Genomic DNA, 25,858 nt, shown 5'->3' with positions numbered 1-25,858 from the left:
GTGCAGAGATACAGAGGCTCGAGTCCAGTACGCCTTGTGGACTGTAAAGCCCAGCGCATGCGCACCAGGCCTTTTTTTTTTTTTTTTTTTTTTTTTTGCCTTTCGACAACTCCTTTTTTTTTTTTTCCTTCGGAGCGTGCGCACCAAGAAAGACAAAGGTGGGGAAAGTGACCAAGCAATCATTCAGGCGCATGCCCATCCCTAACTTGTACAAGCCTGGTGGAGCGCACCGTGGTGAAGTGGGTGTGGTCTGACCAGGAACATCAGAAGTCCAATCCGATTGAGCGAGCTCCGTCCCTCCCTCCCCATGATTGGTTAGCTCTCAGTGTTGTGGAGTGGGAAAAGGAAGAGACAGGGGCCGTGGAGAGATGGGGTGGCGAGGAAAAGAACCAGCCTGGTTCTGCGCAAGCGCAAGTAAGCGACCAGGAGGGGGCGTGAGAGAGTGAAGAGGAGTGTGGAAGCCCTGATGCGCTGGCTGGCGCGAGCTGGGTCGCCAGCCTTGACGCCTGCGCCTTGGCCCTCGGGGCCCGCGCGCGGCGGGCGGGTGCCCGGTGCGCCTGCGCAGTAGGCGGCGGCGGCAGGGGGAGGTGGAGGCCGTGGAGCGGCAGCGGCAGCAGCGGGTCCCGGGACTGAGGCAGCAGCGGGGGCAGCGGCGGGCGGAAGCTGAGGTGACGAAGGCAGCGGCGGCGGCGGCCGTTTCTCTCACGGTGGCGGAGACCAAGGCGGCGGCGGCGGACGGGGAGCGGCCCGGCCCCGGCCCCCTGCTCGTTGGCTGTGGCAGGGCCGCCGTGGGGCCGGCCCGGCTCCCGCCCCCCGCGGCTCCCCCTCCGGCTCCTCCTCCGGGGAGACGCCGGGGACCTGGCCCGGCCCGTACTCAGAGCGCTGCTGCAGCCGCCGCCGGGGGAGTCGGAGGCGGTGGCGGCGCCATGGGCGGCCTGGCCTCTGGGGGGGATGTGGAGCCGGGACTGCCGGTCGAGGTGCGCGGCTCCAACGGGGCCTTCTACAAGGTGAGGCGGCGCGCCGGCCGGGGACGCGGTCTTCAGCCCCCTCCCTCCAGCCAGAGCAGGGAAGAGTGGGGTGGGATCGACATCCTGGAGCTAAGCCCTGACCCTTAGAACCTTAGACCCACGCTCCCACCCGCGGCCCTCCTTGGGGGAGACCTCTATAAGTTAACCCCTTCCTCTTATTTTTGGCCCCTCTATTACACCTGCTTTTACCTGCATCTCAGGGATTGAGCATCAGGGCATTATTGTACTTGGTTCAGCTCCCCCGCAACCCCCCAGAAGAGACCCCATTTACCCAGCGTCTCGTTGATTTTTCCTGTCTCTAATAGAAGACCTACCTTGGATCTGAATCACGTCTTCCCCACAGTCCAAGCACATGGAGAATTCTCTTTATTCTCCCCTATTACCCCCTTGGGAAGGCCGTCCCATATTAGATCTTTTCATCTTCCTCGGAGAGGCCTCTGCTTACTGGCTCTGGAAGACTCACCCCACTTTCATCTTATATTTCTATTCCCACCCCAAGGAGAAACGGTCAGAATCTGTTTATGACATTTAGTAGCTTTGACCTCAGGAACTCTGGGCTGTACCAGTCTAGTTGCCTCATAGCCATAAGGTGGCATCTTTTCTCAAGTCTCTCGCCCCACCCCTTTATTCCAAGACTAGCTGGTTTACTGTTCTACCCAGGGATGGTTTTGTATTTGTCATCTCACTTTGACCTCATACATTTAGATCATTCATACAGTTTCTTCATCTTGAGGAGTGTAAGCTTCATATCCCTGATCTCTAAAAGGGGATCTCACAAGGATTCCCTCTGTTTATCTTCTTCTTAAGGATTTCCACTTCTAGAAGACTTCTTGGCCAACTCGCCCAGTTTGGGAATCCACTAGCCTTTTTTTAAAGGAGAAGGAGACTATCTTTAAAAGATCCTTGTTTACTTCAGCTCCCTCGTTGCCCAGGATTGGGCTTTTTAGAACTCCTTTTATTACCACCTTTTAAATCTGTTCTAAATCTTATTTTTTAGGACATTTTTTTCCCATTTAGATTAAGCCAGAGGGAGACCCCTCTTGCCTCTCAGGAATTTTTCTTTATGTGACTGTTGTTATTTTGAACCTCTTTGGACTTTATGCCTGGAATTGTCTCAGAGACTTTCCTGATTCCTGTCTTCTCTCATTTTACCCTGAGGAGCAAGAGCAGAGTTATCTTATCATAACATTACTTGTGAGGAGAAGAACCCCCTTTCCTTCACTTCCCCTCAAGCCTTTCCTCCCATAATAGACCTCTCCACCTTCATGCCCTTGGAAATGACTTTCTCGAACTCCTTCCCTGTGAAGTCATATCTTGCTATAACTGGAAAGGGTCTCATATTTGCCCTTGGAGTAGGTTTCTGCCCCAACTTCGATTGATAAGTTCAGTGTAGTCATTTTTGACCCATTCTAAATGCCTATTCATTTCTGCCTTACTTCCCTCACCAGATTTCTTTATATTCTTCAGTGCCTGTGAGTACCCACATGTATCTTAACTTAACCTCTCAATATAAGTCTTTAGCTTTTTTTCCTAATATTTCTGTGTAATCCCCAGAAACTACCTATTCCATTACCCAGCTAAGATGGAAGAAGGAAGCTCCCAGCTGATCCCTTCTGTCATTTTTTTCTGCATACTTTCCTAACTCATGGGACTTTTTCTTCTAGCCTGCCTCCATAGCATTTCTGTTTTCTTTGGCAAAGTCTCTTAATTCCTTTCTGATACTGATAGAGTGCATTTGTCTCTTATATCCTTTTCCCCCAAACTTGCATTACCTTTTTTGAAATACCCTTCCTCATAAGATTTTAGCCTCATTTCCCACAGTATCTTGTCCTTCATCTGGGTCCTTCCCATCCCTAAGAAAAGTGATTCTTAAACTGAGCCTGAGATCAAGATATGATGTTTGCTTTTGTTCTAGGAAGCATGGGAGTCCGACACAGCTGGGAAAGATTGGTATCCAGTTCAAATTAACTGTGTGAGACTGCTCGGAAGGGACATGTTTCCCTTTCCACATATAAGTGTCCAACAGAAAATGTGTCTCTGGATCTTTCTTCTGTGGGCTATGGCAGTGATAGACTTGATTGAGGGAATTGGGGCTAGGATGCTTTGAATCAGAGAATAGAGTTTGGACTTGAGCTGAAAGCCAGGTAATGTGGATTTTGTGTCCTGGCCACTTTAGCATTTTCTGCCCCATGCCTCAGTTGAAAACAACAGTAAATCCTTAAATTCAGACTACTCTTTCTTCAACGTTTAGTGCCATATAGATACTTACCCAATCTGTCCTTGCTGCTGATTTAATATTCATGACTCAGCAAACTTCAGTGTGGTTCAAGGAGTGTTTACATTGCTTCTAGAACTATAAATTTGGGAAGGTTCCTTTCATCGCTCTCAGAATTGGGTCCTAGTGTTGTTGATCTTCTTTCAGGATAGAACTGCAAGTGTCAGATCTGGGATCTAAGTTATCTTTTAGCTATCCCATCAGCTCTTCCTTTTCTGTCAGAACTTAATGTGTTTTGTTCTTTAAGCGGTGCTCTCCCAAATGAAATATCTGTTCACCTTCCAGGGCACAGTCATCCAACTTTCCAGACCTTACCTGGATATCCCAATTCCAATTCCTTTGTTAAGGAATATGGCATCCTCACCTTCAACACGTGATTTTTATCCAGACCCTTCCTGATTTTCTTCTAGTACTCCCTCCTTTATTTTGAGAACCCAGGACTAGAAGATAGGTTGAAGGTGGGACCTAATTTTGTATCTTATAATTTGAGGGAAGTGAAGTACTTAGGAACCTAGGGCTCTCACTTCCTCTGTCCAGTCCTAGGCTCTATAAGCCAAAGCTCCATATGCCCTGGCCATTGAATTGAATTGAGTTATCCTTTGGATCTAGGTAGCCTTCTAGAGATTCACTCAACTGCTCTTGCCCTCCTCTGCTTATCTTCTCAATGAGCATGGACTGAGCAGAGCTAGGAGCTCACTTTATACCACTGGTATTTTTGGAGGAAAAAAAACTGGGGTAACGTGGGTGGAATTAAGGAGCAGAGACTGACTTGGAATATGAAGTTGAGGAGAAAGCTTGTTTTGGAGAATCTTTGAAGGAAAAAGACCCTAGAAGTATAAGAATGAGTGACGTTTAGTTGAACTGCTGAGTTATGTGAGGGAAAACTCCATTCTGAGCTTTGCATTTCTGCCTTGGGATCATGGTAGCTGGAAAAACCAGGATAATGTTGCTACCTCTGCCTGAGGGCCAACCCTGACATGTTGGAGGAGAATTGGATTAGAGCTTTAGACATATCCTTTGTGAATGAGTGTATCTAGGAGTGGGGAACTCTTCACAAAAGAGGCAGGCAAGTGATTCTCTTCCACTATGTTTTATCTCATCCCTGAAGTGTTTTGAAAATAGCTAACTCTCTCTTGATAAACTGTTTCTAAAGCTTAGAGGTAGACATTTTGGATAAATAATTGGATAAAGTCAGCTGAAGAGGCTAGATGAAATGTTTAGAGAAATCCTTATAAAGGAAGAAAAGAGGAGGACACTTAAAAAGGAGCTAAGGAAAAAAGAAGAAAAAGAAAACAAGAAAAGAGCTAAGGGAAGAACCCAAAAGGGAAGAGAGGGATTTGGGCAAATAGAAGATGTGAGTGGAGAAGAGTAGGAACGGGTATTGATGGAGCTGAATGAAGAGTGGAAAAAATATTACTGAAGAAGGGAGTGGCAGAGAAGGCTAAAGCATGGGTAAGTCAGAGGCTAGGCAGTACCAGGAGGACTAACGCCTTGAGCAGAAGTAAGGCTCTGAGTAGTAAGACTCCATAACAAGATCCTTTCCCGAAAGAAGAGAAAGATGGCTGGTATCAAGAGAGAAATTTTAGGTTTAGATTTAAGGAAAAAACAGTGTATTAAGTGTTTATGATTGATCAGTTTTCTGAGGTGGGAGTGACACAAGTGTACATTTTTGGTGTTTTCTCTCCTAAGCTCATATTTTGTTCCTACCTGCAAAGCTCAGGAATAGTTCTTCATATATTAGCTTTTGGAAACCCCTAATTTAAAAAAAAAATCTAATGAGGCATAATTGACATACAATGAAGTACACCTATTTAAAGCATACAATTTGTTAAGTTTTGACATATATATAAAACAAACCATCGCCACAATTTCTATCAATCCCAAAAGTCTTCCACCAACCACCAATGCCTTTTGTCATTATGCATTAGTTTGCATTTTCTGATTTTTGACAGAAGCGAAAAGGCAATTCAGTAGAGAAAGGATAGTCTTTCAACACATTGTGCTCAAAGAACTGCACATTCATAGGTTAAAAATGAAGTTTGGGGCTTCCCTGGTGGCGCAGTGGTTGAGAGTCCGCCTGCCGATGCAGGGGACACGGATTCGTGCCCCGGTCCGGGAAGATCCCACATGCTGCGGAGAGGCTGGGCCCGTGAGCCATGGCCGCTGAGCCTGCGCGTCCGGAGCCTGTGCTCCGCAACGGGAGAGGCCACAGCAGTGAGAGGCCCGCGTACGGCAAAAAAAAAAAAAAAAAAGTGAAGTTTGATTGTATCTGGCACCATATACAGAATTTAACTCAAAATGGATCATTGACCTAAATGTAAAATAAAAACTATAAAACTCTAGACAAGGACATTAGGTAAAGATTTCTTAGATATAAAACCAAAAGCTCAGCTACAGAACAAGTTGAAGAATTGGACTTTATCAAAATTAGCAATCCCTAATTTTGAGTATGTGAAAAACAGGAGAGAAGGTAGGAAAATTGGGAGCACAGGATTGAACGCATAGCTTTGGCTTCCTCAGGAAAGACATAGAAAATAGGAGGTGGGGAATTCCCTGGCTGTCCAGTGGTTAGGGCTCAGAGCTTCCACTGCCTTGGCCAAAAAAAGACAGAAAATATGAGGTAGACCAGCGATTCCAGCTATTCAGTCATCCCTGTTCCTCTCCCTTGTCTTCATCTCAAGTTTGGGGTCTTATACAAATTTTATTACTCTTTTCAAATTCTTAGCAGTGTCCTAGTCTAGCATTTAGAAATCTCACATCTTTTATTTATTTATTGGGCCACACCGCTCAGCTTGCAGGATTGCAGGATCGTAGTTCCTGACCAGGGGTTGAACCCTGGCCCACGGCAGTGAAAGTCCTAACCACTGGGCCATCAGGGAATTCCCTCACATCTTTTATTTTATTTATTTATTTATTTATTTATTTTTGCGGTACGCGGGCCTCTCACTGTTGCGGCCTCTCCCGTTGCGGAGCACAGGCTCCGGATGCGCAGGCTCAGCGGCCATGGCTCACGGGCCCAGCCTTTCCGCGGCATGTGGGATGTTCCCGGACCAGGGCACGAACCCGTGTCCCCTGCATCGGCAGGCGGACTCTCAACTACTGCGCCACCAGGGAAGCTCCCTTACATCTTTTAAATCCTAATTTTTCCTTCTGTAAATTGTGTTTGTTTCGAATTTCTCCAGTGTTCTGATTATTTTCTTACGACCCAGGCATCAAGGCACCAAGTTCGCTCAGGCCTCTTGCTGTGTAGGAGCTAGACCCTTTCTCTCTTGGCAGATCCTGATGTCCTCTAGGTGTTCCAGGACAACCTCACACTGTCTCATGGGATATTCTTAGCTTTGCTGAATGTTGTTGGTATTTTAATTGAACTCTGGCAAGCTGCTCAGCACTGCATGAGGCAGACAGATAGGGAGGCCTCTGTGGGAGCCATAGGAGACCACTAGTTTCCCAGCTGTTCTGATGCAGGTGATGTTTCTCCCTTCTACTTAATTTCTGTCTCATCTTATTTCTGGATTTTGCAACATTTCTTTCCCTGCCAGTGTTGTTTCCTTTCTTGCTGCCTCAACATTCGTATTCCTTCACCAATACAGCTTTTTCTAGCCCTGTTTTTAGATTGCTTGTGTCCCCATCTAAAACTCTAGTTTAAAAAAAGAAAAAAAAAAAAAAAGGAGTTTTTTGGTGGCCCAGTGGTTAGGCCTCTTGCCTTTCACTGCTGTGGCCCCGGGTTCAGTCCTTGGTTGGGGAACTGAGATCCCGCAAGCCACAAGGCGTGGGCAAAAAAAAAAAAAGCAAAGCAAACAAAAAAACTAGTTTAAGGCCCTCTAAAACTGTCTGTTCCCTTGATGGCTGAGGTGGTGGTTGATTGTCTTTTTTTTTTTTTTTTTTTTACTTTGTTCTAAAATCCATTCTAGGGCTTTGTGAAGGATGTCCATGAAGACTCTGTCACCATCTTCTTTGAAAACAAGTAAGACCTTGGGAATAGAGAATCCAGCATACTAGGTCCTAGCAGGAGAGTGGAGAAGAGGGGGCGGCTGAGTCCCATGTGGCATATATAATAGGTTGGGGAGAGCCAAGGGTTTGGGTGGGCAACTTATATGGATCCCAGGAGAGGAAATGGTGAGAGTGGGGGTCATTTGACTCCATATTTAGATTCTAGCAAGAGATGGAAAGCACCACTATGGAGCAGGGCCTGGAGTTTAGCTTCTAATCACCAGGGAAGGTAGAAAATGCCCAGTGGAGGAAGTAACCTCTTCCTGAAGAAACGGGCAACCACACCAGCCTGAATAGCTTTCATATCACTGTTTTCCCTTGCAGCTGGCAGAGTGAGAGACAAATTCCTTTTGGGGATGTCCGGCTACCACCTCCAGCTGACTATAATAAGGAGATCACAGAAGGGGATGAAGTGGAGGTAAGGGCCTTGGAGTCCACCTTTTCTAAATGTCCCTTTTCCCAGGATTCTGTATCTCCCTTACCCTGATACCAGTACCCTAGGCTCCTCACTGGTTGGTTCACGCTCCTTCCTCCATCTAGCTAGGCAGCCTGTGGAAGAGTGAAATGCAGCAGTTTTCTGTCCATCATTGCTGTGATCAGTCAAGCTCTCAGGGAGCTTCCTGTTTTCAGGGGATTCACTTTTCTTCGATTTATGATAACAGCATCTAAAATCCAGTGTACTCTGATTTTAATTAGCAGCTCCTTCCTCTAGATTCCTTTATCTTAATTTAGGATGCCTCCCAAGTGTCTTAATGCTCATTCCATTCTTGATGTTTTTGGATGGTCCTCAATATCTCTTTTATTTTCAACTTCTCTTCAGGTTTATTCTCGAGCCAATGAGCAAGAACCTTGTGGCTGGTGGCTGGCCCGGGTGCGGATGATGAAGGGAGATGTGAGTGATTGTCAAGGCCTTTGGAGAACTGCTGAAACACATATTTTAGTTAGAGAAAGGTGGGAGATAGAAACTCAGGTCATCCACAGCTTCTCCTTTCTTTCCTTCTGCCAGTTCTATGTCATTGAATATGCTGCCTGTGATGCCACTTACAATGAGATTGTCACCCTGGAACGGCTTCGGCCAGTTAATCCCAATCCCCTTGCAACCAAAGGCAGCTTCTTCAAGGTTACCATGGCTGTGCCTGAGGATCTGAGAGAGGCGTGAGTGTTTGGGATGTCGGGAGTCGGGGGCCCTCTTTATGGTCCTCATCTCTGCCCTTGTTTGTTCCAGGCCCCGCTCCCAGTTTCAGTGTTCTGTGTTCCCTAGGCCCTCTAGAGTCCCTTTTGCTCCCAGTTCCTCTGTTTCCTCATCCCTGTTCTTTTACTGCAGTCCTTATTCTTCTCAGTCCCTCTCTCTCTCCCCTTCAACTGTACTCTACACTCTGCCCCCTGAGCACTGGTCTCTTTCTCTGCAGCTGCTCCAATGAAAACGTCCATAAAGAGTTCAAGAAAGCATTGGGAGCAAACTGCATCTTTCTCAACATCACAGATAGTGAGCTCTTCATTCTGGTGAGTTTATTCTGCCTGAATTTCACCTAAGCCCTTTTCCCCTTTTAACTCCTTTGCAAGAAGAGAAGAGCTAAAATGTGCTTATATTTATTTGTCAGAGAGGACTTTATTGCTCCTGACCTCTGTGGACCCAGGTTAGCCTTACCTTTCCTTAGTCTTTCTCATGTATGACCTTAATTTTTTTTTTCAACCTGACCATCATATTTCAGTCTGGGCTGGGTACCCTTCCTTGCATATTTGGACTCTCAAAAACAGACAGTATGATTCTCACCTGCACTTGCTACTTAAAATCACTTCCCTTAAGCACCCAGTTAGTAGGCCCTTGTGAGACTGACAATGATTTTTCCTGTTCCTCAACTTTGTTTCTTAACTCCCACCCTTTTCCAGAGACTCAGGCATCCTGATTCCCAGTTCCTGGATCTCCTCTAAAATGTAGTCAGTCAGTTTTAATGACTTTTCCATTGGTTTCTTTGCAGTCAACCACAGAAGCCCCTGTGAAGCGAGCATCCCTGCTGGGTGATATGCATTTCCGAAGCCTGCGCACCAAACTGCTACTCATGTCCCGCAATGAAGAAGCTACCAAGCACCTCGAGGTAAGTTTTGGCTTCACTTTATACTGCTGATTGGTATTGTCCTTCTCCCCTCCCACCCCATCCTCCACCCATGCTCTTGTGAACAGACATTACGGTCTTTCTGGGCCATTAAACCTGGGTCTGCTATTTTACCTCAGACTCCTCCAGATGGCAGAGCTCCATCATGTTTTAGTACAAGCTTTTTTTCTTTTTTTTTTTAAGCTATGGGACCCTTTGATCACGTGAAATTTTACTTGAAAGCACAATGCATAAAACAGTTCAATCAGAACAGGTCTGTCTAAAAGTGCAAGAGGGCGTGGCTCTTACCTCCACTGGCCGCCCCCAAATTACCTCTGAGAACCAGACTGCTTTGTGGGATATGTTTGGGAACCATTTGTACACTGGAAAGACCACTGGACTTGGAATCTATCCTAAGTCTTGCTTTGTCAAATAATTTGATTTCAATGAGCTGCTTCTTCTTTAGCTGTGACAATGAGGTAGTTGAATGTGCGTGTTTCGACAAGGTCTGTTTGTGTTCTGACATCGTATGATGCTCAGATTCCCTTAGGAATTATACCATCCTAAATGAGGATGGTATATATACACGTGCTTGTACGCACGTGTATGTGTGTATTTGAACATCTGTTTCCTTTTTATCAAGCGAACTGATCTTTTCGGGAGCCTGTGCAAATTCTGGACCGTGGTAGTCTTTACTTCTCCAGGGGTGCTCCTCAGGGCACTGCCAGAACCTTTCCCTTTTCCTGCCCCTGTACTCAGGTACCCCTCCAAGGACTGGCTGAGAAGTGAAGTGGTAGCACGGTGTACCGTAGCCTCTTTTTATGCTTTTCTCAACCTGTTGCTTTTCTGTTCAACTTCTCATGTTTTATTTTGGGAGTTGATATTGGTTTGGTTAAGGTAAATAGTTCCTTACACTTGCATTTACCTTGTGAAAAGTCCTTTCTTTCATACCAACTTTATTTAATCCTCTTGTGAGTCTGGGAGTTGGGTAGGTCAGGTGTAATCATTTAGCAGACGACAGAACAGAGGCCCAGAGAGTATGTTTTGTTTGGGATCACAGAACCAGATAGTGTTAGAGCCAAATCCGGATCTTTGATGGATCTCAGCCCAGATTCCGCCATCATTACCTCCCCTCCCCACCAAGCCATTGGTATTGGGCAGGTAGGAGAGGAATGAAACGTTCCTGAATTCTTCACAGGTCCTGGTGGTCAGTGGACTCCCAGGTAGTTCTGGCTTTCTTTCATACAGTCTTTTCTCACTTAAGTTATGCAAAGCATCAGGTATCTGGGACAGGTGTTCTGAGATTTCTCCATGATTCCTATAGTCCAGTGGTCCAGTGCCTTTTTTTTTTTTTTCTCAGACAAGTAAGCAGCTGGCGGCAGCTTTCCAAGAGGAGTTCACAGTGCGGGAGGACCTGATGGGACTAGCAATTGGGACTCATGGTGCCAACATCCAGCAGGCCCGAAAAGTACCTGGGGTGACTGCCATCGAATTGGGTGAAGAGACCTGCACTTTCCGCATCTATGGGGAGGTCAGCAAAAGATACCTGTTGTGTAGGTCCCTTAGGGGATAGAGAGAAGAGAGTGTGAAATAGAAAGGAAACCTGTCGTGTTGACCTCCCTCCCTGACTTCGGTGGCAGCACATTTTCCCAAAGACAGAGAGTGGCAGGAAGATCACTGTTTGAGATCCAGGTGTTCTGTTTTATTAATGACTCCCCACTCCTCTTCTCTTAGACTCCCGAGGCGTGCCGACAGGCCCGGAGCTACCTTGAGTTTTCTGAGGACTCCGTGCAAGTGCCCAGGAACCTGGTTGGTGAGTTGGGGATGTGTATGTGTATAAGAGAATACAGTTGGGGACCAGATGTGAGATGCTCTAAAGTGATTCTGGCTTGGCACCTCCCTGTGAACTTACAGTTTCACAAGGACAGAGCAAACAGTCTGCAGTAGGAGTGACAAAAATGGGAGAACAGATTTCTAAGGATTGTGATATTTTGTCCTGTGAAAACACACCAGAAGCTTAGAAGCAAGAGAATCATTAAACAGAATCTTTATATAGCAGCTGGAAGACTGTTTATCTTGTCTGTTTTTCCTCTTCTTTCTTTCCTTTTTTTTTTTTTTTCTTTCCTTTGGAAAAAAAAAAAAAAGGCCTAATTCCTCCTTTACCCATTTAGGCAAAGTGATTGGAAAGAACGGGAAAGTGATCCAGGAGATTGTGGATAAATCTGGTGTGGTGAGGGTTCGAGTAGAAGGTGATAATGACAAGAAGAACCCCAGGGAGGAGGTATGGGGCAGCTGACACCTAGAGATTGGTTGCCAGAAGTAGATGGGATTATTCTCCATGCCATTCCCTTGAGAGATGGGATTTCTGGGGGTTGGGGCATGGGAACTTTGGGTTTTCCTAGTAGATGTAGAGCCCAGAAAGATCCCATTTGGGTGGGCTTCTGTAGGAGACAGGGTGGACTTAATACTTCATTTGAGTCTCTTTCTAATCCATCTGTCCTTTCCTCTGCTCTCCAGGGAATGGTTCCCTTCATATTTGTTGGCACCCGAGAGAATATCAGCAATGCTCAGGCTCTGCTGGAATATCACCTCTCCTACCTGCAGGTATCCAAGCCAGAAGCCTGGGAGGGGAGAGATCCACGTGTACAAGGGGACTAAGGATACTGGTGGATAAAGTTAAAAGTGGTGGTTCCCAGTTTGTGTCTCTGAGTAGAATAGAAACCATTAGGTGGAAAATTGGGGCTGTGGAGTTGGAAACCAGAATTTTCCCTGTTTTAAGCCTTCTTGCATTTCTGAGAGTTCAGATCCATAGGGACAGTTAGGGCAGAGAAGCAGGAAAAAGAGACTGTTCATTGATCTTATACTTATTCCTCCTTCCTTGTTTTTCTCCATCTTCTCCCCAACCAGGAGGTGGAGCAGCTTCGCTTGGAGAGGTTGCAAATTGATGAACAGCTTCGGCAGATTGGGCTGGGCTTTCGCCCTCCTGGGAGTGGGCGGGGCAGCGGTGGCAGTGACAAGGCCGGCTACACCACCGATGAGAGCTCCTCCTCCTCCCTCCACACCACACGAACCTATGGGGGCAGCTATGGGGGCCGGGGCCGGGGCCGGAGGCCAGGCGGTCCTGCCTGTGGTGAGAGGGAGGCGAGCAGTGGTGTGGTGTGTGGGAGGCAGAAGTCTGGGTGGAAGTTTGAGGAAAGGGTGATGGAGAAGATGAAGAAGTGGTTGGCTGGGGGACTTAGGAGTGAGAGGGAGAGTCTTCCAGCCTGGGGGCTGGGATGGATCTTGGGGTAGGGTGAGTGACCCTGTTTGAACCCTACTGTGTTCTTCAGGCCCCATCTCAGACCTATCCACAGCTTCTGAGACCGAGTCAGAGAAGAGGGAAGAGCCCAACCGAGCTGGGCCTGGTGACCGGGATCCCCCGACCCGGGGGGAAGAAAGTCGGAGGCGGCCGACTGGGGGCCGGGGTAGGGGACCCCCACCTGCCCCCCGGCCCACCTCAAGATACAACTCTTCGTCAATTAGCTCAGGTACCGGAAGCAGACAGCTAGGTTCACGAATGTGGGCCAAAAGGAAAGATGATGGACACCTCACTCCCAACTCCTCTTTTTCCTCTAACCAGTGCTGAAGGACCCAGACAGTAATCCCTATAGCCTACTGGACACATCCGAACCAGAGCCCCCAGTTGATTCAGAGCCTGGGGAACCCCCCCCAGCAAGTGCCAGGCGCCGCCGCTCCCGCCGCCGTCGCACTGATGAAGACAGGACTGTCATGGATGGAGGCCTGGAATCTGACGGGCCCAGCATGACAGAGAATGGCCTGGGTAAGGGGTATACCTGGATCTGAAAAATCAGAACTGGGCAAGAATTGAGGGATGGGAGATTGATGCACAACTCTCATTTTCCCCTGCCCCACAGAAGATGAGTCAAGACCCCAGCGTCGTAACCGGAGCCGCCGCCGCCGTAACCGTGGTAACCGGACTGATGGGTCGATCAGTGGGGACCGTCAGCCAGGTCAGCTCACACAGGATATAAGCAGACTTCCTCAGAGAACAGGATGCCTCTTATCCTGTGAAAGCTAGGGGTTGGGGTTCAGTGGGTGTCTAGGGGCTGGGTACCTGGGTTCCTTCTGAAACTTTTGGTCCTCTGCCTTCCCCAGTGACTGTGGCTGACTATATCTCCCGAGCAAAGTCTCAGAGCCGCCAGCGGCCACCCCTGGAACGCACTAAACCTTCAGAGGATTCTCTTTCAGGACAGAAGGTAGGCAAGCAAGATATAGTTTACCCCACCTCCTTTTTTGTTGTTCTGGGGTAGGGGGCACAAGAAAACTCCCAAAGAAATCTCTCATTAAATTGCAGAGAAGGCATGTCTGATGGAGTTTAGACTGCATTTAGAATAGTGAAAAGTTTGAATAGAAGAGAATTTGGTTCATATTTTCTGGATCCCAGTAAAAGTGACTACAGGGGACCACCCTGGAGATGCCTGGAGCATTTAGATGGTAGGGAATGGCATTACCTGAATTTCTACTGACCTTTTTCTTTCCTTCCTCTCCATTTTCTTTCCCACTCCCCCCTCAGGGTGACTCTGTCAGCAAGCTTCCTAAGGGCCCCTCAGAGAATGGGGAGCTCTCTGCCCCCCTGGAGTTGGGTAGTTTGGTGAATGGGGTTTCATAAACCCTCCAGCCCGCACCCCTCCCTTCTCCATCTCGCTTGCTGCCCAACACCATGGCCCTCACAGGCCCAACTGACCTGCGCTGGAGCTGCTCTTATCTAGGGGGGCGGGGGGTGGCACAGCAGCTTGGGTCCCCCCCCCAGCCTCCAGGAGCTAGTGGAGGGGTGTGTAACAGGGTCATACCCCCCTCCCTCTTGTCCACCCTACCCCCAGGGTGAGGGGAGCCTCTCTCCTTCCCCATCAGACTGGATGTGCCTTTATCCTCTAATGCCCCAATCTCTCTCTGAACACCCCCATTCTCCGCCTGTTGGTGCGGGGTGCTCCTTGACCCACCCAGATTGGACAGTTCAGGGGGGCTCCCCTGCTATCCCTCCTCCCGTCCTGTACCCCCCATTTCTGGGGCCTCATCACTGTGGAAGACGGGGATAGTAAGGGTATAAGTGGGTGGGAGGCATGGGGAAGGTTTTGGAGTAGAACCAGGGGTGTGTATGAAGGGGGGTGACAAGGTCCCCCAGGGGAGGGGGGACCAACCTTGTCTGGTGGATGAGAAGGCGTATTTATTTTTCACTGTACAGTATTTAAAAAGAGAATAAAAAAATCCAAATGGCCCTCTGGTTCCTGCACCTTCCTTATGCCCAGTTTGGTCCATCTGTTTGTGTAGGACTGACCTGCCTTGACCCTTGTTTCCTGTATCTCCACACCTAGCTTCTCTGGCATTCCAAAGATGGTCTACTTCTGGGAATTTCTGACATTCCTAAATTCTCCAGGCCCAGGTACCCTCCTGGTCCAGAGGAGAGTGGCTTGTGCCTTGCTGCCTCTCCCTTCCCCCAGGTTTGCTGGTAGAGGGAGCTGGGCCACTCCTGTACCCTGAGTCACAGTGGGCTAGGTAGGGCTGCGCAAAGCTGGAGCTGTTCCTGCTAAGAGCTGAGAGCCAAGGCAGGCTGCTTAATCCTATTACCTGAGGCCTGGGGCTTGGGCTGGGCCTTGGGCAGAGTGGGGAGCAGGGTTCCCTCAAGACAGCCTCTGGGACCTAGGTGTCCAGCCCTCAGTCTTGCTGGTTCTCTGCCCTGGATCCAGGCTTTTTCTCCAGCATCCACATCACTGACCTCTCAGCCTTAGGGGTCGTCCTGGGCTTCCTTGCTCCCTGCCTCCCAACTCTGAGGATTAGAAATAAAACATGCAGTGGAGAAACCTAGGTTTGAGGGCTATAGTGGGGAGGGTTTAAATTTTCTCACCTGGAAAGGGGTTGAATCACCGCCCAAGCACCTCAGGAAACAAAAATGGCCTGCCTACCTGCTGACTGCCAGACTTTTTTGCCCCGGGCCAGGTCAGGGGTTTGAAGAGCAGGAGGCACCAGAAAAGGGTTTGGGTTTGGATTGGGGGGTTGGGTGTCCTCACCTCCCTCCCAGCACAACTGTGAGCCTGAGGGCTTTTGATCACCAGATGGCCTGATCCCTGTTGTGCAAAGGCATTGACTTTAAACTGCCAGTACTTAAGAAGGGAGGGGTAGCTGTTAAGAGCCACTGGGGCTGGGAGGCCTGACTTGGGTCTTGGGTGGGGAGGGGGCGTGGTCCCCTGGGGGGCGAGTGTTGGGGGCTGGGAAGAACAGGACACCTGGTTGGCCTAAGGGAGGGGGAGGTTGGCGCCCTTCAGGAGGCGCGGTCGGCTGGGAGGGAGTAGGGAGGAGTCAGTCGTTAAAAGCAGTTCCCGGGCCTGGCGCACCCGGCAGCCACAGACGCTGAGGCCAGGTGAGAGAGGGCTGTGGCATCCGGGCTGTGTCTCCTGGCAGCTGTGGGACCCTAGAGCGCGAAGGTTTACCGCCTTCACCGAGGCCCGGGCCGGTGGCCGGCAGGTAGTAGGGGGAGCGAGGCTGGGTCGGGGACCTCGCGGCCACAAGGAAAGAGCACAGCCTATCCAGGACTGGGTACCGGACAGCGGATTTTGCGCTCGACTCCCCAAACGTGCCGGATTGGTTGGTGGCAGGGGCTCCATTATAAGGACTCTGAACTTGGGGACGATATATATACCTTTTAAGAACACGAGTCTCTCTGTAACGACTCCGGACTAGGAAGCCACTTCCATTTTAAGGATACCGAGTTTGGGGATCAACGTTTCACTTTGGAGGGGAGGGCGTGTAGGACGCCCTCTTAAGGCTTCCCTTCACCCCTGATGGCGCTACCCGGCTCCTCACAGGCCTGGAGCCTGGAACCTCCCACTCCCACGGCCCCTAGCTCCTCGTCCTCGGGCTCCCAGGAGCGGGAGGGCGCCGGGAGCCCAGTGGTCTCCGGGGGGCTTCCCTTGGAGAAGGTGAAACGGCCCATGAACGCGTTCATGGTGTGGAGCTCCGCCCAGCGCCGCCAGATGGCGCAGCAGAACCCGAAGATGCACAACTCTGAGATCTCCAAGCGCCTGGGCGCGCAGTGGAAGCTGCTGGGCGAGGACGAGAAGCGGCCCTTCGTGGAAGAGGCTAAGCGGCTCCGGGCCCGGCACCTGCGCGACTACCCCGACTACAAGTACCGGCCCCGGCGCAAGACCAAGAGCGCGGGCGTCGGGTCGCCCCACTTCGGCCAGGGAAGCGGCGGCGTGGCTGGCGGCGGGCCGGTCTGGGGGCCCGGGTACACGACCACCCAGGGGAGCAGAGGCTTTGGGTACCAGCCCCCCAACTACTCGACAGCCTACCTGCCTGGCGGTTACGGGTGAGTGCCCGGGGAGCGGGGTGAGGACGTGCCCCCCTCCTGCAGCCTGGGTGGGGGCGGATACCAGAGGGCCTGGCTGGCAGGGGCCCCGAGCCCACCCAAGGGGACACACCCGGAGAAGTTTGGGGGGCGCCCCGTGAAGGGTGGGAGAGTTCCGGGGAGCCAGGGTCTTCCTAGAGGACGTTTCCATCACAGTCTGTTGGTGGTGGCACCGCAGGAGCAGACCACAGCGCCCTGGATATGACCGTGTTCTAAGTTACCAGAATTTCCCGTTTCCCACCCCCGATTCTGGCCCTCGTGTGACCCAGCTTCCTCTCCCAGCCCCCGGGGCAAGGACAGGCCAAGCCCAGCTCTACCCCTTCCTGGCCTGCCGCCCCAAAAGAGGAAAACAGGCGCGCAGCACGCAAGCTCGCTCTTGAGCGTGCCCCAACACGGCTGCGGCGGCGCTGCTCTAAGCCGTCCTGGGGTCCGGTTCCCTACCGGCAGGACCCAGGGAGCCAGGGATGGGTAGGTGGGTGACAAGTTATACATGTCTGCGCAGAGCTGCTCAGAACCACCCCCACATGCGAGCTGGGGACCCTGCTCGGCACCTCCAACCCAGGGGACCAAGTGCCTTCTAACCCCGGTGTTTCTCTTTGCAGCTCTTCCCACTGTAAACCGGAAGCCCCCTCGCCGTGCTCTCTCCCTCAGAGTAACCCAAGGCTCCAGGGGGAGCTGTTCCCCCCTTACAGCCCTTACCCACCCCCAGGCTCTCCCACTCTGTACAACCCTCCCCTCCCAGGGGCCCCCATGCCCCTAACCCACCTCTAACCCTCATGGACATGGACCTCCCAGAGAGGTTTCCATCCTCCTTTTCTACCCAGAAACACCCCACTACCACCACCACCACCACCACCACCATTCCCAGGCTGCAAACCCTGTTCTAGAACTGTGTTGGACCACAGTTCAGAGGAGGTGGGCAGTACCCCCCAAAGCCCTGAAAGCCAGTGGGAACAAAACAAGACCGTTTTTTTTTTTTTTTTGTAGGCTGAACACAGTTTTGTACGATTACACCATGTCTCTGAGTCTTTATTGTACCATCTCTGTTCGCCTTTACTGCAGCAGGAACCAGCAGTCTCCACTCCCTTCCGCCTGGACCTGCCAGGGCAGGAACCTCCACACCCCACCCCGGGGCCCTGCCTGAGTCAGTCATTCTTCTGTCCCCCTTCCCCCTTCCCCCACCAAGCACTGGGGTCCAGGAGACAGTCTGAGCCAGGGCGCGGGAGGGAGGAATCCGCAAGCACCTATTCCCTTCCACTGTCCAGCCTCTGTCCTCTAGGGTCAGAGGGAAGTGGGGAAATGGGGGGGACAGGATAAGAGTTCTGCCCAGAATAGGTAAGTAGCTGGAAACTTCTGCTAAAGAAAGAATCTCAGCTAAATGATTAAATGTCAGCCTGTAAATCTCTTCCCCTATCGGTTTCTAAGGATCTGGGTCAACCAAGCATTTCCACTAAAGCTGCAATTGCAGAAGAACAGGGAATGATTAAAAGTCACACCAGCAGACTGGTTCAGATGGTAAGGATCCCAAGGTTGGGTGGATGAATAGAAACATGGAATGTACTCCAGGAGCCAGCTCAACCCTACTGCTCCTTCTTCTTCTTGTGGGGAGCCTTTGCATTCCAGTAGAAGAGGAGCTGGGCAGCGATGAGGCCATTGCAGAGGGAAGAGACTACAAAGGTTCCAGCCATGAGGGGGTCTCCAGTTTCCTGGGTGAGAGACACAGCTAGGGTTACTCTTCAGCATAGCCAAAAAGGGCTCCAGAGAGGGAGCAGCTTCAAGTCCACGGGGAGAGAGAGAAGTAAGGTGAGGTTATGGTGCCCTCTAGAAGGGAGGAGGTGCACTCACCTGAATGGAGGTGAAGATTCGGGCCAGGGAGCCCCCAAAGAGCAGAAAGACTGTGATGGCTGAGAGCTGGCCTGTGTGCCCATTGCGGTAGTTGGTGGCTGCCTGGAGCAGCTGGGGAGGAGTTGAGACCCTTTGTCATCTGAACTTGTCCAATGTTCCCATAACATTTCTGCACTCCCCTCAGTCCAACACCCCCAAACTTTGGGTTTCCCCTCTGCTCCTCACCCAGTCCCCCTTCCCAACATCCTCTCCCTTGTTCCCAGCACCCACCCTTCCCACCACCACAGCAGGCATGTTGGAGGCCTGGAGCAGGGTGACTACAGCCTGGGGCGTCAGTGGTGAAAGCAGCACCAGCAGGACCAGGGCGGAGCACACTAGGAAGGCAACACCTGGGAGACAGGGAGATAAGGAGTCCTCATCAACCTCCGAGTCTTTCCGTTTTCCCAAGCCTGCGTTCCCAGCAGGGCTCCCAACAGCTGCAGCCAGCTCCCGGCTCAATCCTCAGCACCTTTCACAGTCTGTCCTCTGTAGTGCAGGATCAGGAAGGCAACGGTGACTGTCTGGAGCATCAGGAACAGAGCTTCACCCCAAGAGCTGCAGAGTCAAGAGTTGGGGGGAAGAAACGTGGGCCTGGAAAGAGGCAGGGAAAGCCTCCATAGCCCATCCATCTTGGGGACCCAATTCTGATTATTCCCTGTCCTCCACAGCCCTGCTGGTTCCTTACCTCCTGCCTCCCGGCAGCCCCCACCCGCTTGACCCAGGATAGGAAACTGGGCATTCTTGGGATTCTCACCTCCTCTCATCACCATAGATGATGGCTAGAGTTCCAGAAGGGCTTAAGCTTTCCTGCCCTTCTACCTCCCTCACCCTAATCCTTACTGGAGTTGTGAGCACTTACCCTTGGAGATAAAGGGCGGGGCCCCTCACCTGAAGGGGAAGTTGTTGGTGATGCTGTAGACCATGGTCCCAGTCAACGCCATTAGCTCTAGCATTACTGACTGGAAACTCAACCCTTCCGCGCTCTTGGCTCCCAGGATTTTAAACACTTGGGGTAGTTTTACTGGAGAAAGAGGATGAAAAGGGCAGGGCTGAGGGGCTGACATCCCTTGGGAGCGCAGCATGACAGCTACAGAGCAGACTGGGAGGCATGTTATCCCCGCTTCTGGTTAAGGGACCCATCCAGTTCATGGCATCTTAGCACTCCACCCACCTCTCAACAACAGGAAGGGAAGATAAGAAACATACCCAGAAGTGAGCCAGCCACAATGCCCAGCCCCAGGCCTTTGCTGAGGAGAATCTTGAGGCAGGGAACTAAGAAGAGAAAAAGAGGTAAGCAGAGATGACACGGAACCCAAGCCAGGGGTTCCAGGAGGCAGCTCAGGCCTAAAGGCTTGAAGTGCTCCTTAAGACCTTGACATACCCACACAACGGAAGCCTTGGGTGGTCTGGAGGCATGTGAAAAAGGCCTAGTTCTTCCTACTCCAAATCATATCACGTTCAGACAAGGTGACTTTCCAAAACGGCTTTTACCATTCCTTTCCTCTGACCCAACCTTCCACTCCCTGCCATCACATCTAAACTCCTTGATCTGACTTACAAACCTCTCCCTTGCTTCCCTGTGTAGAGCTGAGCAATGCCCAAGAGTCCTCTGATCCTTTATTCCCCGCCTCTGAGCCACTAGGCAATCCACTTCACATGTCTTCTTTCTCCAAGGATAGGTTTCCTCTGTATCACTCATTCCTGAACACTGTCTCTGGCCCCTACTCAGGGACTTGACCCTTCCAGGGCTTGCTTTTATGCTCTAGCCACCGACATCGTCTCTAGCCTTGAAGCCCTATCCCCAAGGTGCCTGGCCCAGTAGTAGTCAGATTCTCGTGGGTCATGAACGCGGCTAAAACATTGTCCCGGGAGCACAGCTGGGGTACCAAGAACTGACGGGGGCAGACCGCGAAAGCTTCCCTAAAGGTCTGATGTCAGAAGCAGGTTTTGCTCTGGCGTCGCCTCGTAGATAGAAGGAGGAAGGCAGACAAGTTAATTCCAAAATTCGACCATGAGCAAACGTGGAGGCTGGAAGGAAAGCCATTGGGATGGCAGGATTCTTGGGGGCGCCGCAGAAGGCCTGGATTCATGAGAAGCTTTGAATCAAGTGTAACCTTGCTTCTGAAGGTATAGAGATCTATTAAAGGTCGGAACGATCTAATCAGATTTTAAACTTTGTTTTGTAAAATTTGAGTCTTTTCGTCTTTCATCGTCGCTAAAGCAAAGAACTACTGCCACCTGGCGACTCCCCCCTCTCGCTCAAATATGGAGTCCTCCCTCTACGGAGCCCAAGACATATCCGCCCTTCTCAGAAGCGACTTCCGCCCCGCGCGCCGTGGCAGCTGTCACTTAGCCCGCACTCACGCCCCACTTACGGCCGGAGGGCTCTGAAGCACAACTTTGACCGGATACCGAATAAAACTCACCGTGAAGCAGGTCCCACTGGATGAAAATTTGGTCGTAGCATTTCTCAGGTAAAAGAATCGGCACCAGCACTCGTTTGAGCAGCCCGTCTACCTCGGTCGCCATATTGAAAAGCTAGCTTCCGCCAGCCCCTCAAACCGCCATTGACTTACGTTGCGCACGCGCGCTCCGGGCACTCCGCCTCCCGTCTTCTCGCGATTAAGCAGGGCTGCTCCGGCCTTACTCCATCCCACCTTCGTTCGCGTAAAATAGGTCTCGCCCGGAGACCACGTTTTTGGACGCGCCCACCCTGCTGCTCGAATTTTAAAGCGTGCCAAAGCTGTACGCCTGCGCAGTTCCATCATTCGCGCCTTTGTTTACGCTTCCGCTTCGGCAACAAGATTTATCCTCCAGCCTTTCTCCGCTCCTCCGGCTCGGCGCCATCTTGTTTTCTTCCAGCTGACTTTACATTGTACGAAGTTGAGAGAGAAGGAGCGTGAGTCTGCAAAATGGCGTTGGGCGGGGGCTCTGTAGCGTTCTCTCTCCTGTGCTCTCGGCGTCTCCAGAGGACACGGCACCGACGGGAGGCGGATAGTCTGAGCCAGGCATCCCTCCTTAGGCGCCGAGCCCATGCTTCTTCCTCCTCAGGTTCGCCCAGGCCTTCGCAGATGGGTGCGCCAGCAACTGCTGGGCCGGGACAGTGAAGCAGAGGAGGGGGAGGTGGGGAAGGTGAGCCCAGTTTCGGAGGACGGCAACGCCCTTAACCCCCTTGCGGGCCCAGCCCTGGCCGCCCCTGTGAAACGAGGGCCCTGGGGTTCCCTCTCACCCCACTGGCCCGAGGGCGCCACCTCTAGGCCAAGGCCCTCTCCTCGGCCTCCTGCGACCGCGTGCTGAGCCAGGGCTTGGGCCAGGCGGAGGGTGCCCAGTAGCTAGCCTTGGGAAAGGGCATCTTGGATTAGGCGGCGGGAGCGATGCCCTCTGCCCCCCAGCTCCGGGACACCAGCTCTCGGCCATCTCGGTGGAGATGGGCCTGGCCATCACGCTCTGGTGGCTGGGCGCCTGTTGGGAGTACCACACCCTTCGGGGACTGCCGCACCACAGTCAGCGAGGTCATAACGGGGTGTCGGCGAGGCGGTGGTGTGGTTGTTGGGTCCCTGCCACGTGCTGCCCTCAAAGGGCTGGGTCTGCAGGTCCTGGCGGCTGCTTTCTGTAGCCTTACACGGCTCCTACAACTGGAAGGGTCCCATTCTGGCCCCGGGGATGCTCATAGCTGACTGTAAAGGGTCTGGCACTTCTTGGTCGGGGAGGTCCTTTGAAGAATCTGGATTCAGGCTGCCTCGGGGGGTGCCATCCACCACCACTAGGTGCGCCACCACCAGGGACTTCAGGGTTGGCTCCGCGGGTCGCCCAGGCTGGAGGCATGTTGTTCCCAGGAGCATAGAGGGTGATCGTATGTGGAGTTCAGAGTACGCATTGCTCCCGTGGTTGATGAAAACCCTTTGCAGGTGAGATAGGAGCATCCCAGGTGCGGGGAGAGTTTAATCCAGGCTGTTCGCTAGGCCTGGGCACAGTGGGTAGGGCAGGGCATTTGAAACAGGGCAGGGCGGGGCTGTGACCTTCCCACCCACACTCACGGCTCTTGCTGCCTGCTTCGCCTGTAACTGTAATATGAAGGTTGGGAAGAAGGCTGCTGGGATGGGTGGCTCCCCTGGATTGGAGGAGAGAGGGAACTGGAGCAGCCAGGGGCCCCAGAAGAAGAGGAGGAAGGGAGGTGAGGCCGATTCGACACCAGCCGTGTCAGGCTTCGAAGGATGAACCCGTGAGGGCATTGGGCCACACAGTGACATTTTCATCCCTCCTCACCAGCTGTTCCTGGCTCCCCAGGACTCAACCATGGAAGGTACAGAAAGGTGTGTGACAAGAAACTCGTGGCTTTTAATCCTGGCAGGAAGGACAAGGAAAACCAAGGATAGAGATTTGATCAAGTTTTACTATGCTCCCACTGGATATGGGGGAGGGGGAATCAGTCATATTTAATAAACATCTCTCTCCTCATCCCTCCCGATTGCATTATCTCTACTTTTGTTCATCAAGACAGGGAAGGAAGATAACTTTGTCTCTGAGTCAGTTGAGTGGTGAGAAATGAGGGCACCTCCTGGTGCCCTGGCTCTTGGGACAAATGCTCAAAGGGGCTGGTAAGTGGGTGGGCGTCTCCGGACGACGCAGAAGGTAACAAGCACCAGGATGAGGAGGCCGAGTAAGATCAGGCCAATGATGAGAGGCAGCAAGTTGGATCGGTCACTGGGGCAAGAGAAACCTGGCGGAAAGATAGGGCAAGTAGGCATCACAACGGTGGTGGTTGGGCTAAAGGTGGAAGGAGGGAATGTGTGATGTTGGGAAGTAGATTGGTGAGGGGCGGGCTCACCTAGAGGACTCAGAGCACCAAAAAGGGGAGCCTGGGCAGAGTCTTCTAGAGGAGGGGAGGACAGTTACCCTAGCTCTGACAAACTTGAGAGGGGGAGGAAATTTGGGGGTGCAGGAAGGGAGATTATAGGCCTGGGGGGGAGGGCTTTCAGTGCAGTGGGGAAATTCTAGGAGGGAAGGAATAGGTCTTACTTGGTCCAAAGGCGCCTGTGGGGGGCAGCTGAGCAGCTTGTAGCTTCAGGGAGAGCAGGTCAATGTGGAAAGCTGGTGAAAGAATGACGCTTGCGTTTCTGCAACTGAAGCTCTGGCCCAGAGGGGTTTGGAGATCTCGAAGGGATGAATTCTGAACAGAGAATGTCCACTCTGAAAGAACGAGGAAGGGTCAGCTCCATAGCGACATCCCCACCATGCCCCCAGCCTAGGTCCCTTCAGGAGCCCAGACATCTAGTGCAAGTGATGAGAAAGGGAAGGTTACTCACGCGCTGCCTGGGGAAAGGATACGTTGTACTCCACAGTCATATGGTTCAGGTAGACGGTTCTCTGCAGTGGCTCCTGGGGAGGTGACCAGGAAGACTCAGAGCAGCAGGGGAGAGTGGCATCCAGGTACACAGAGTAAGGAGTGCGGCAAGAAGTTGGTAGGGGTAGGGCGCTTGGAGGGTGAGAGTGAGGGAGGAGGGTTAAGTACCTGCTTGAATCCAAAGCTGAGCTGTCCATAGGGAAATGAGAGGAGCAAGTGGGGATGAGCACCCTCACAGCCCCCTTGGGCCTTGGTTTTGTTGGGGTTCAGAACAGAGATTCCCCAGGCCTGCAGAAGTTAAAAGACGAGAGAGGGTCACAAGACTACACAGCTGTGCCATCCAAGGTTCCTGTTCCCTTTGTCTTCACCCTGTATTCGTCTACTTCTTTACTCTTCCTCCTTCCCCTCTGAACCGTAGCAGAAGGCCTCATCCCCTTCCCCTTATGTCCTCTACTGTTTTTTAGCTTTACCTCTCCTCCACCCTGGGTTGGGTACAGAACTCGAATCTGAATCTGGGCTTGGAGCCGGATGCAGGGCTGGGAACCGTTAGTCCAAGTGTAGTCTCCTATCGCCTCCTTGGAGCCTGGGCTAGGACTTGGAGAGGGTGGAGGTGGTCCTGGGCGGGGGGATCTGGTGGAGGGTCCTGGGCTGGTGGCAGTGCTGTTGCTTGTTGGATGAACGGTGGCATTTCCGTGACTGGTGGTGGTAGCAGGATGGTGAGTGGCTGTTGAAGACTCGTGGCTGGTGGTGCCTGTGGTGGTAGTTTTATGAGTGGTGGTAGCTGTGTAAGTGGTCGTTTTGTGGCTCGTGGTCGTTTTGTGGCTCGTGGTCGTTCTGTGGCTCGTGGTCGTTCTGTGGCTGGTTGTTCCAGGGCTTGTTGTGCTTTCTGTAGCTGTAGGTGTCACCGTGAAGGATGGCAGCAGAGTGGCCGATTTTTTATGAGGACAGTCATTCCCTGTCCCCTGGGCTTTCAGAGGAAAGACTGGTTAGCACCCCAGGGGCAGGCTCCTTCCCAGGGGCCCCCTCCCCTTCGGTCCCCTTTCTCCTTACCTGCTAGTAGACCCAGCAAGGCCCCAGAGAAGAGCACAGCCAACCTCATGACAGAACAGCCTCCACCCAGAGCCCAGCTTGGTTCTGTGTCGGTACCAGCTGCCTGCTCAATCAACCCTATACCCTCTGCCTTCGTTCATTTGGGAAAAGAGGAAATAAATCTTTGACTTCCTGTAACTGAGGTAACCCAACCCCCCCCCCCCCCCCCCGCCTGACTCAGGCACCTCAGCCCCAGCCACCAATCTCTTAGTCATTAAAATTTTGTCATTGAGTTAGATGATTGGCCCTGGTGTCACCGAAGTAGGTAGGGGCTGTCAGCAACATGTGTCATGTGGATAGTGAGATGGAGTTTTGGGTAAGTGGATCCTTGGGGATTCATTTGTCTGCCTGAGCAAAACATGCTTAGTGGTTGTGACAAGTGATTATGGAGCCAGCAGCCCCTCCCTGTCAGAGTTCAATAGGATGTAAAACTTGAAACATTTCCACTCCCTTGCCTCTGTTGCTTCTTTTTTTTGTTTTTTTGGTACGCGGGCCTCACTGCTGTGGCCTCTCCCGTTGCGGAGCACAGGCTCCGGACATGCAGGCCCAGCTGCTCCGCGGCACGTGGGATCTTCCTGGACCGGGGCACGAACCCGTGCCCCCTGCATCGGCAGGCGGACTCTCAACCACTGCACCACCAGGGAAGCGCTGTTGCTTCCGCTTTGTTGAGACACGTGAGGTACTTATGATGGTCTTTGCCCAGCCCCTTCCAGAAAGGTCATAGTATCCAGTTAACACGACCATTTTCCAGTC

The 25,858-nt window shown here is 51.8% G+C and overlaps 4 protein-coding genes across 5 annotated transcripts; 2 read left to right on the top strand and 2 right to left on the bottom strand.

Annotated features, from left to right (window-relative positions):
• Positions 1–571: 571 nt before the first annotated feature.
• Positions 572–14,661, top strand: FXR2 (FMR1 autosomal homolog 2). Its single transcript, XM_081218004.1, has 17 exons — positions 572–1,007; positions 7,215–7,267; positions 7,618–7,711; positions 8,114–8,185; positions 8,300–8,448; positions 8,703–8,796; positions 9,273–9,389; positions 10,747–10,917; positions 11,121–11,199; positions 11,558–11,667; positions 11,904–11,990; positions 12,294–12,516; positions 12,716–12,913; positions 13,006–13,206; positions 13,301–13,396; positions 13,542–13,642; positions 13,960–14,661. Exons 1-17 carry the CDS (start codon positions 927–929, stop codon positions 14,053–14,055), a joined length of 2,022 nt encoding a protein of 673 aa, XP_081074130.1. The 5' UTR covers positions 572–926; the 3' UTR covers positions 14,056–14,661.
• Positions 14,662–15,767: 1,106 nt separating this feature from the next.
• Positions 15,768–17,770, top strand: SOX15 (SRY-box transcription factor 15). The gene is made up of 2 exons (XM_081218317.1): positions 15,768–16,749; positions 17,391–17,770. Exons 1-2 carry the CDS (start codon positions 16,223–16,225, stop codon positions 17,557–17,559), a joined length of 696 nt encoding a protein of 231 aa, XP_081074443.1. The 5' UTR covers positions 15,768–16,222; the 3' UTR covers positions 17,560–17,770.
• A 31-nt stretch (positions 17,771–17,801) lies between these two features.
• Positions 17,802–21,225, bottom strand: MPDU1 (mannose-P-dolichol utilization defect 1). Of its 2 annotated transcripts, XM_081218315.1 has the most exons (7): positions 21,099–21,225; positions 19,879–19,944; positions 19,561–19,693; positions 19,142–19,227; positions 18,904–19,022; positions 18,634–18,744; positions 17,802–18,494 (listed from the first exon to the last, which is right to left on the bottom strand). In XM_081218315.1, exons 1-7 carry the CDS (start codon positions 21,199–21,201, stop codon positions 18,369–18,371), a joined length of 744 nt encoding a protein of 247 aa, XP_081074441.1. In that variant the 5' UTR covers positions 21,202–21,225; the 3' UTR covers positions 17,802–18,368. The 2 variants fall into 2 exon arrangements, with proteins under 2 accessions (XP_081074441.1, XP_081074442.1); XM_081218316.1 differs by lacking the exons at positions 19,879–19,944; positions 21,099–21,225 and having other exon boundaries at positions 19,142–19,263; positions 19,561–19,645.
• Positions 21,226–23,045: 1,820 nt separating this feature from the next.
• Positions 23,046–25,236, bottom strand: CD68 (CD68 molecule). The gene is made up of 6 exons (XM_081218314.1): positions 25,067–25,236; positions 24,487–24,983; positions 24,185–24,304; positions 23,979–24,051; positions 23,692–23,862; positions 23,046–23,392 (listed from the first exon to the last, which is right to left on the bottom strand). The coding sequence occupies exons 1-6, from the start codon at positions 25,113–25,115 to the stop codon at positions 23,259–23,261; spliced, it is 1,044 nt and encodes a 347-aa protein (XP_081074440.1). The 5' UTR covers positions 25,116–25,236; the 3' UTR covers positions 23,046–23,258.
• Between the last annotated feature and the right edge of the window lie 622 nt (positions 25,237–25,858).

This window comes from Mesoplodon bidens, assembly GCF_964165515.1.
Source record: "Mesoplodon bidens genome assembly, chromosome: 19".
NCBI lineage: Eukaryota > Metazoa > Chordata > Mammalia > Artiodactyla > Ziphiidae > Mesoplodon > Mesoplodon bidens.
The sequence above is the reverse complement of the archived record's forward strand: the minus strand, read 5'-3'. Positions and strand labels throughout refer to the sequence as shown.

Bases quoted from the DNA above. Each gene is read 5' to 3' on its own strand.
- FXR2 (XM_081218004.1), top strand. From the start codon at position 927: ATGGGCGGCCTGGCCTCTGGGGGGGATGTGGAGCCGGGACTGCCGGTC. The intron at 8,797-9,272 runs GTGAGTTTATTC...GTTTCTTTGCAG, and splicing joins ATAGTGAGCTCTTCATTCTG to TCAACCACAGAAGCCCCTGT. The intron at 12,914-13,005 runs GTACCGGAAGCA...TCCTCTAACCAG, and splicing joins CTCTTCGTCAATTAGCTCAG to TGCTGAAGGACCCAGACAGT.
- SOX15 (XM_081218317.1), top strand. From the start codon at position 16,223: ATGGCGCTACCCGGCTCCTCACAGGCCTGGAGCCTGGAACCTCCCACT. The intron at 16,750-17,390 runs GTGAGTGCCCGG...TTCTCTTTGCAG, and splicing joins TACCTGCCTGGCGGTTACGG to CTCTTCCCACTGTAAACCGG.
- MPDU1 (XM_081218315.1), bottom strand. From the start codon at position 21,201: ATGGCGACCGAGGTAGACGGGCTGCTCAAACGAGTGCTGGTGCCGATT. The intron at 19,945-21,098 runs GTGAGTTTTATT...TTCTCTTCTTAG, and splicing joins CCAGTGGGACCTGCTTCACG to TTCCCTGCCTCAAGATTCTC. The intron at 19,228-19,560 runs GTGAGGGGCCCC...TTGACTCTGCAG, and splicing joins ACCAACAACTTCCCCTTCAG to CTCTTGGGGTGAAGCTCTGT.
- CD68 (XM_081218314.1), bottom strand. From the start codon at position 25,115: ATGAGGTTGGCTGTGCTCTTCTCTGGGGCCTTGCTGGGTCTACTAGCA. The intron at 24,052-24,184 runs GTACTTAACCCT...TCACCTCCCCAG, and splicing joins TCAGCTTTGGATTCAAGCAG to GAGCCACTGCAGAGAACCGT. The intron at 23,393-23,691 runs GTAAGACCTATT...TCTTTCCGCCAG, and splicing joins CACAGGCGCCTTTGGACCAA to GTTTCTCTTGCCCCAGTGAC.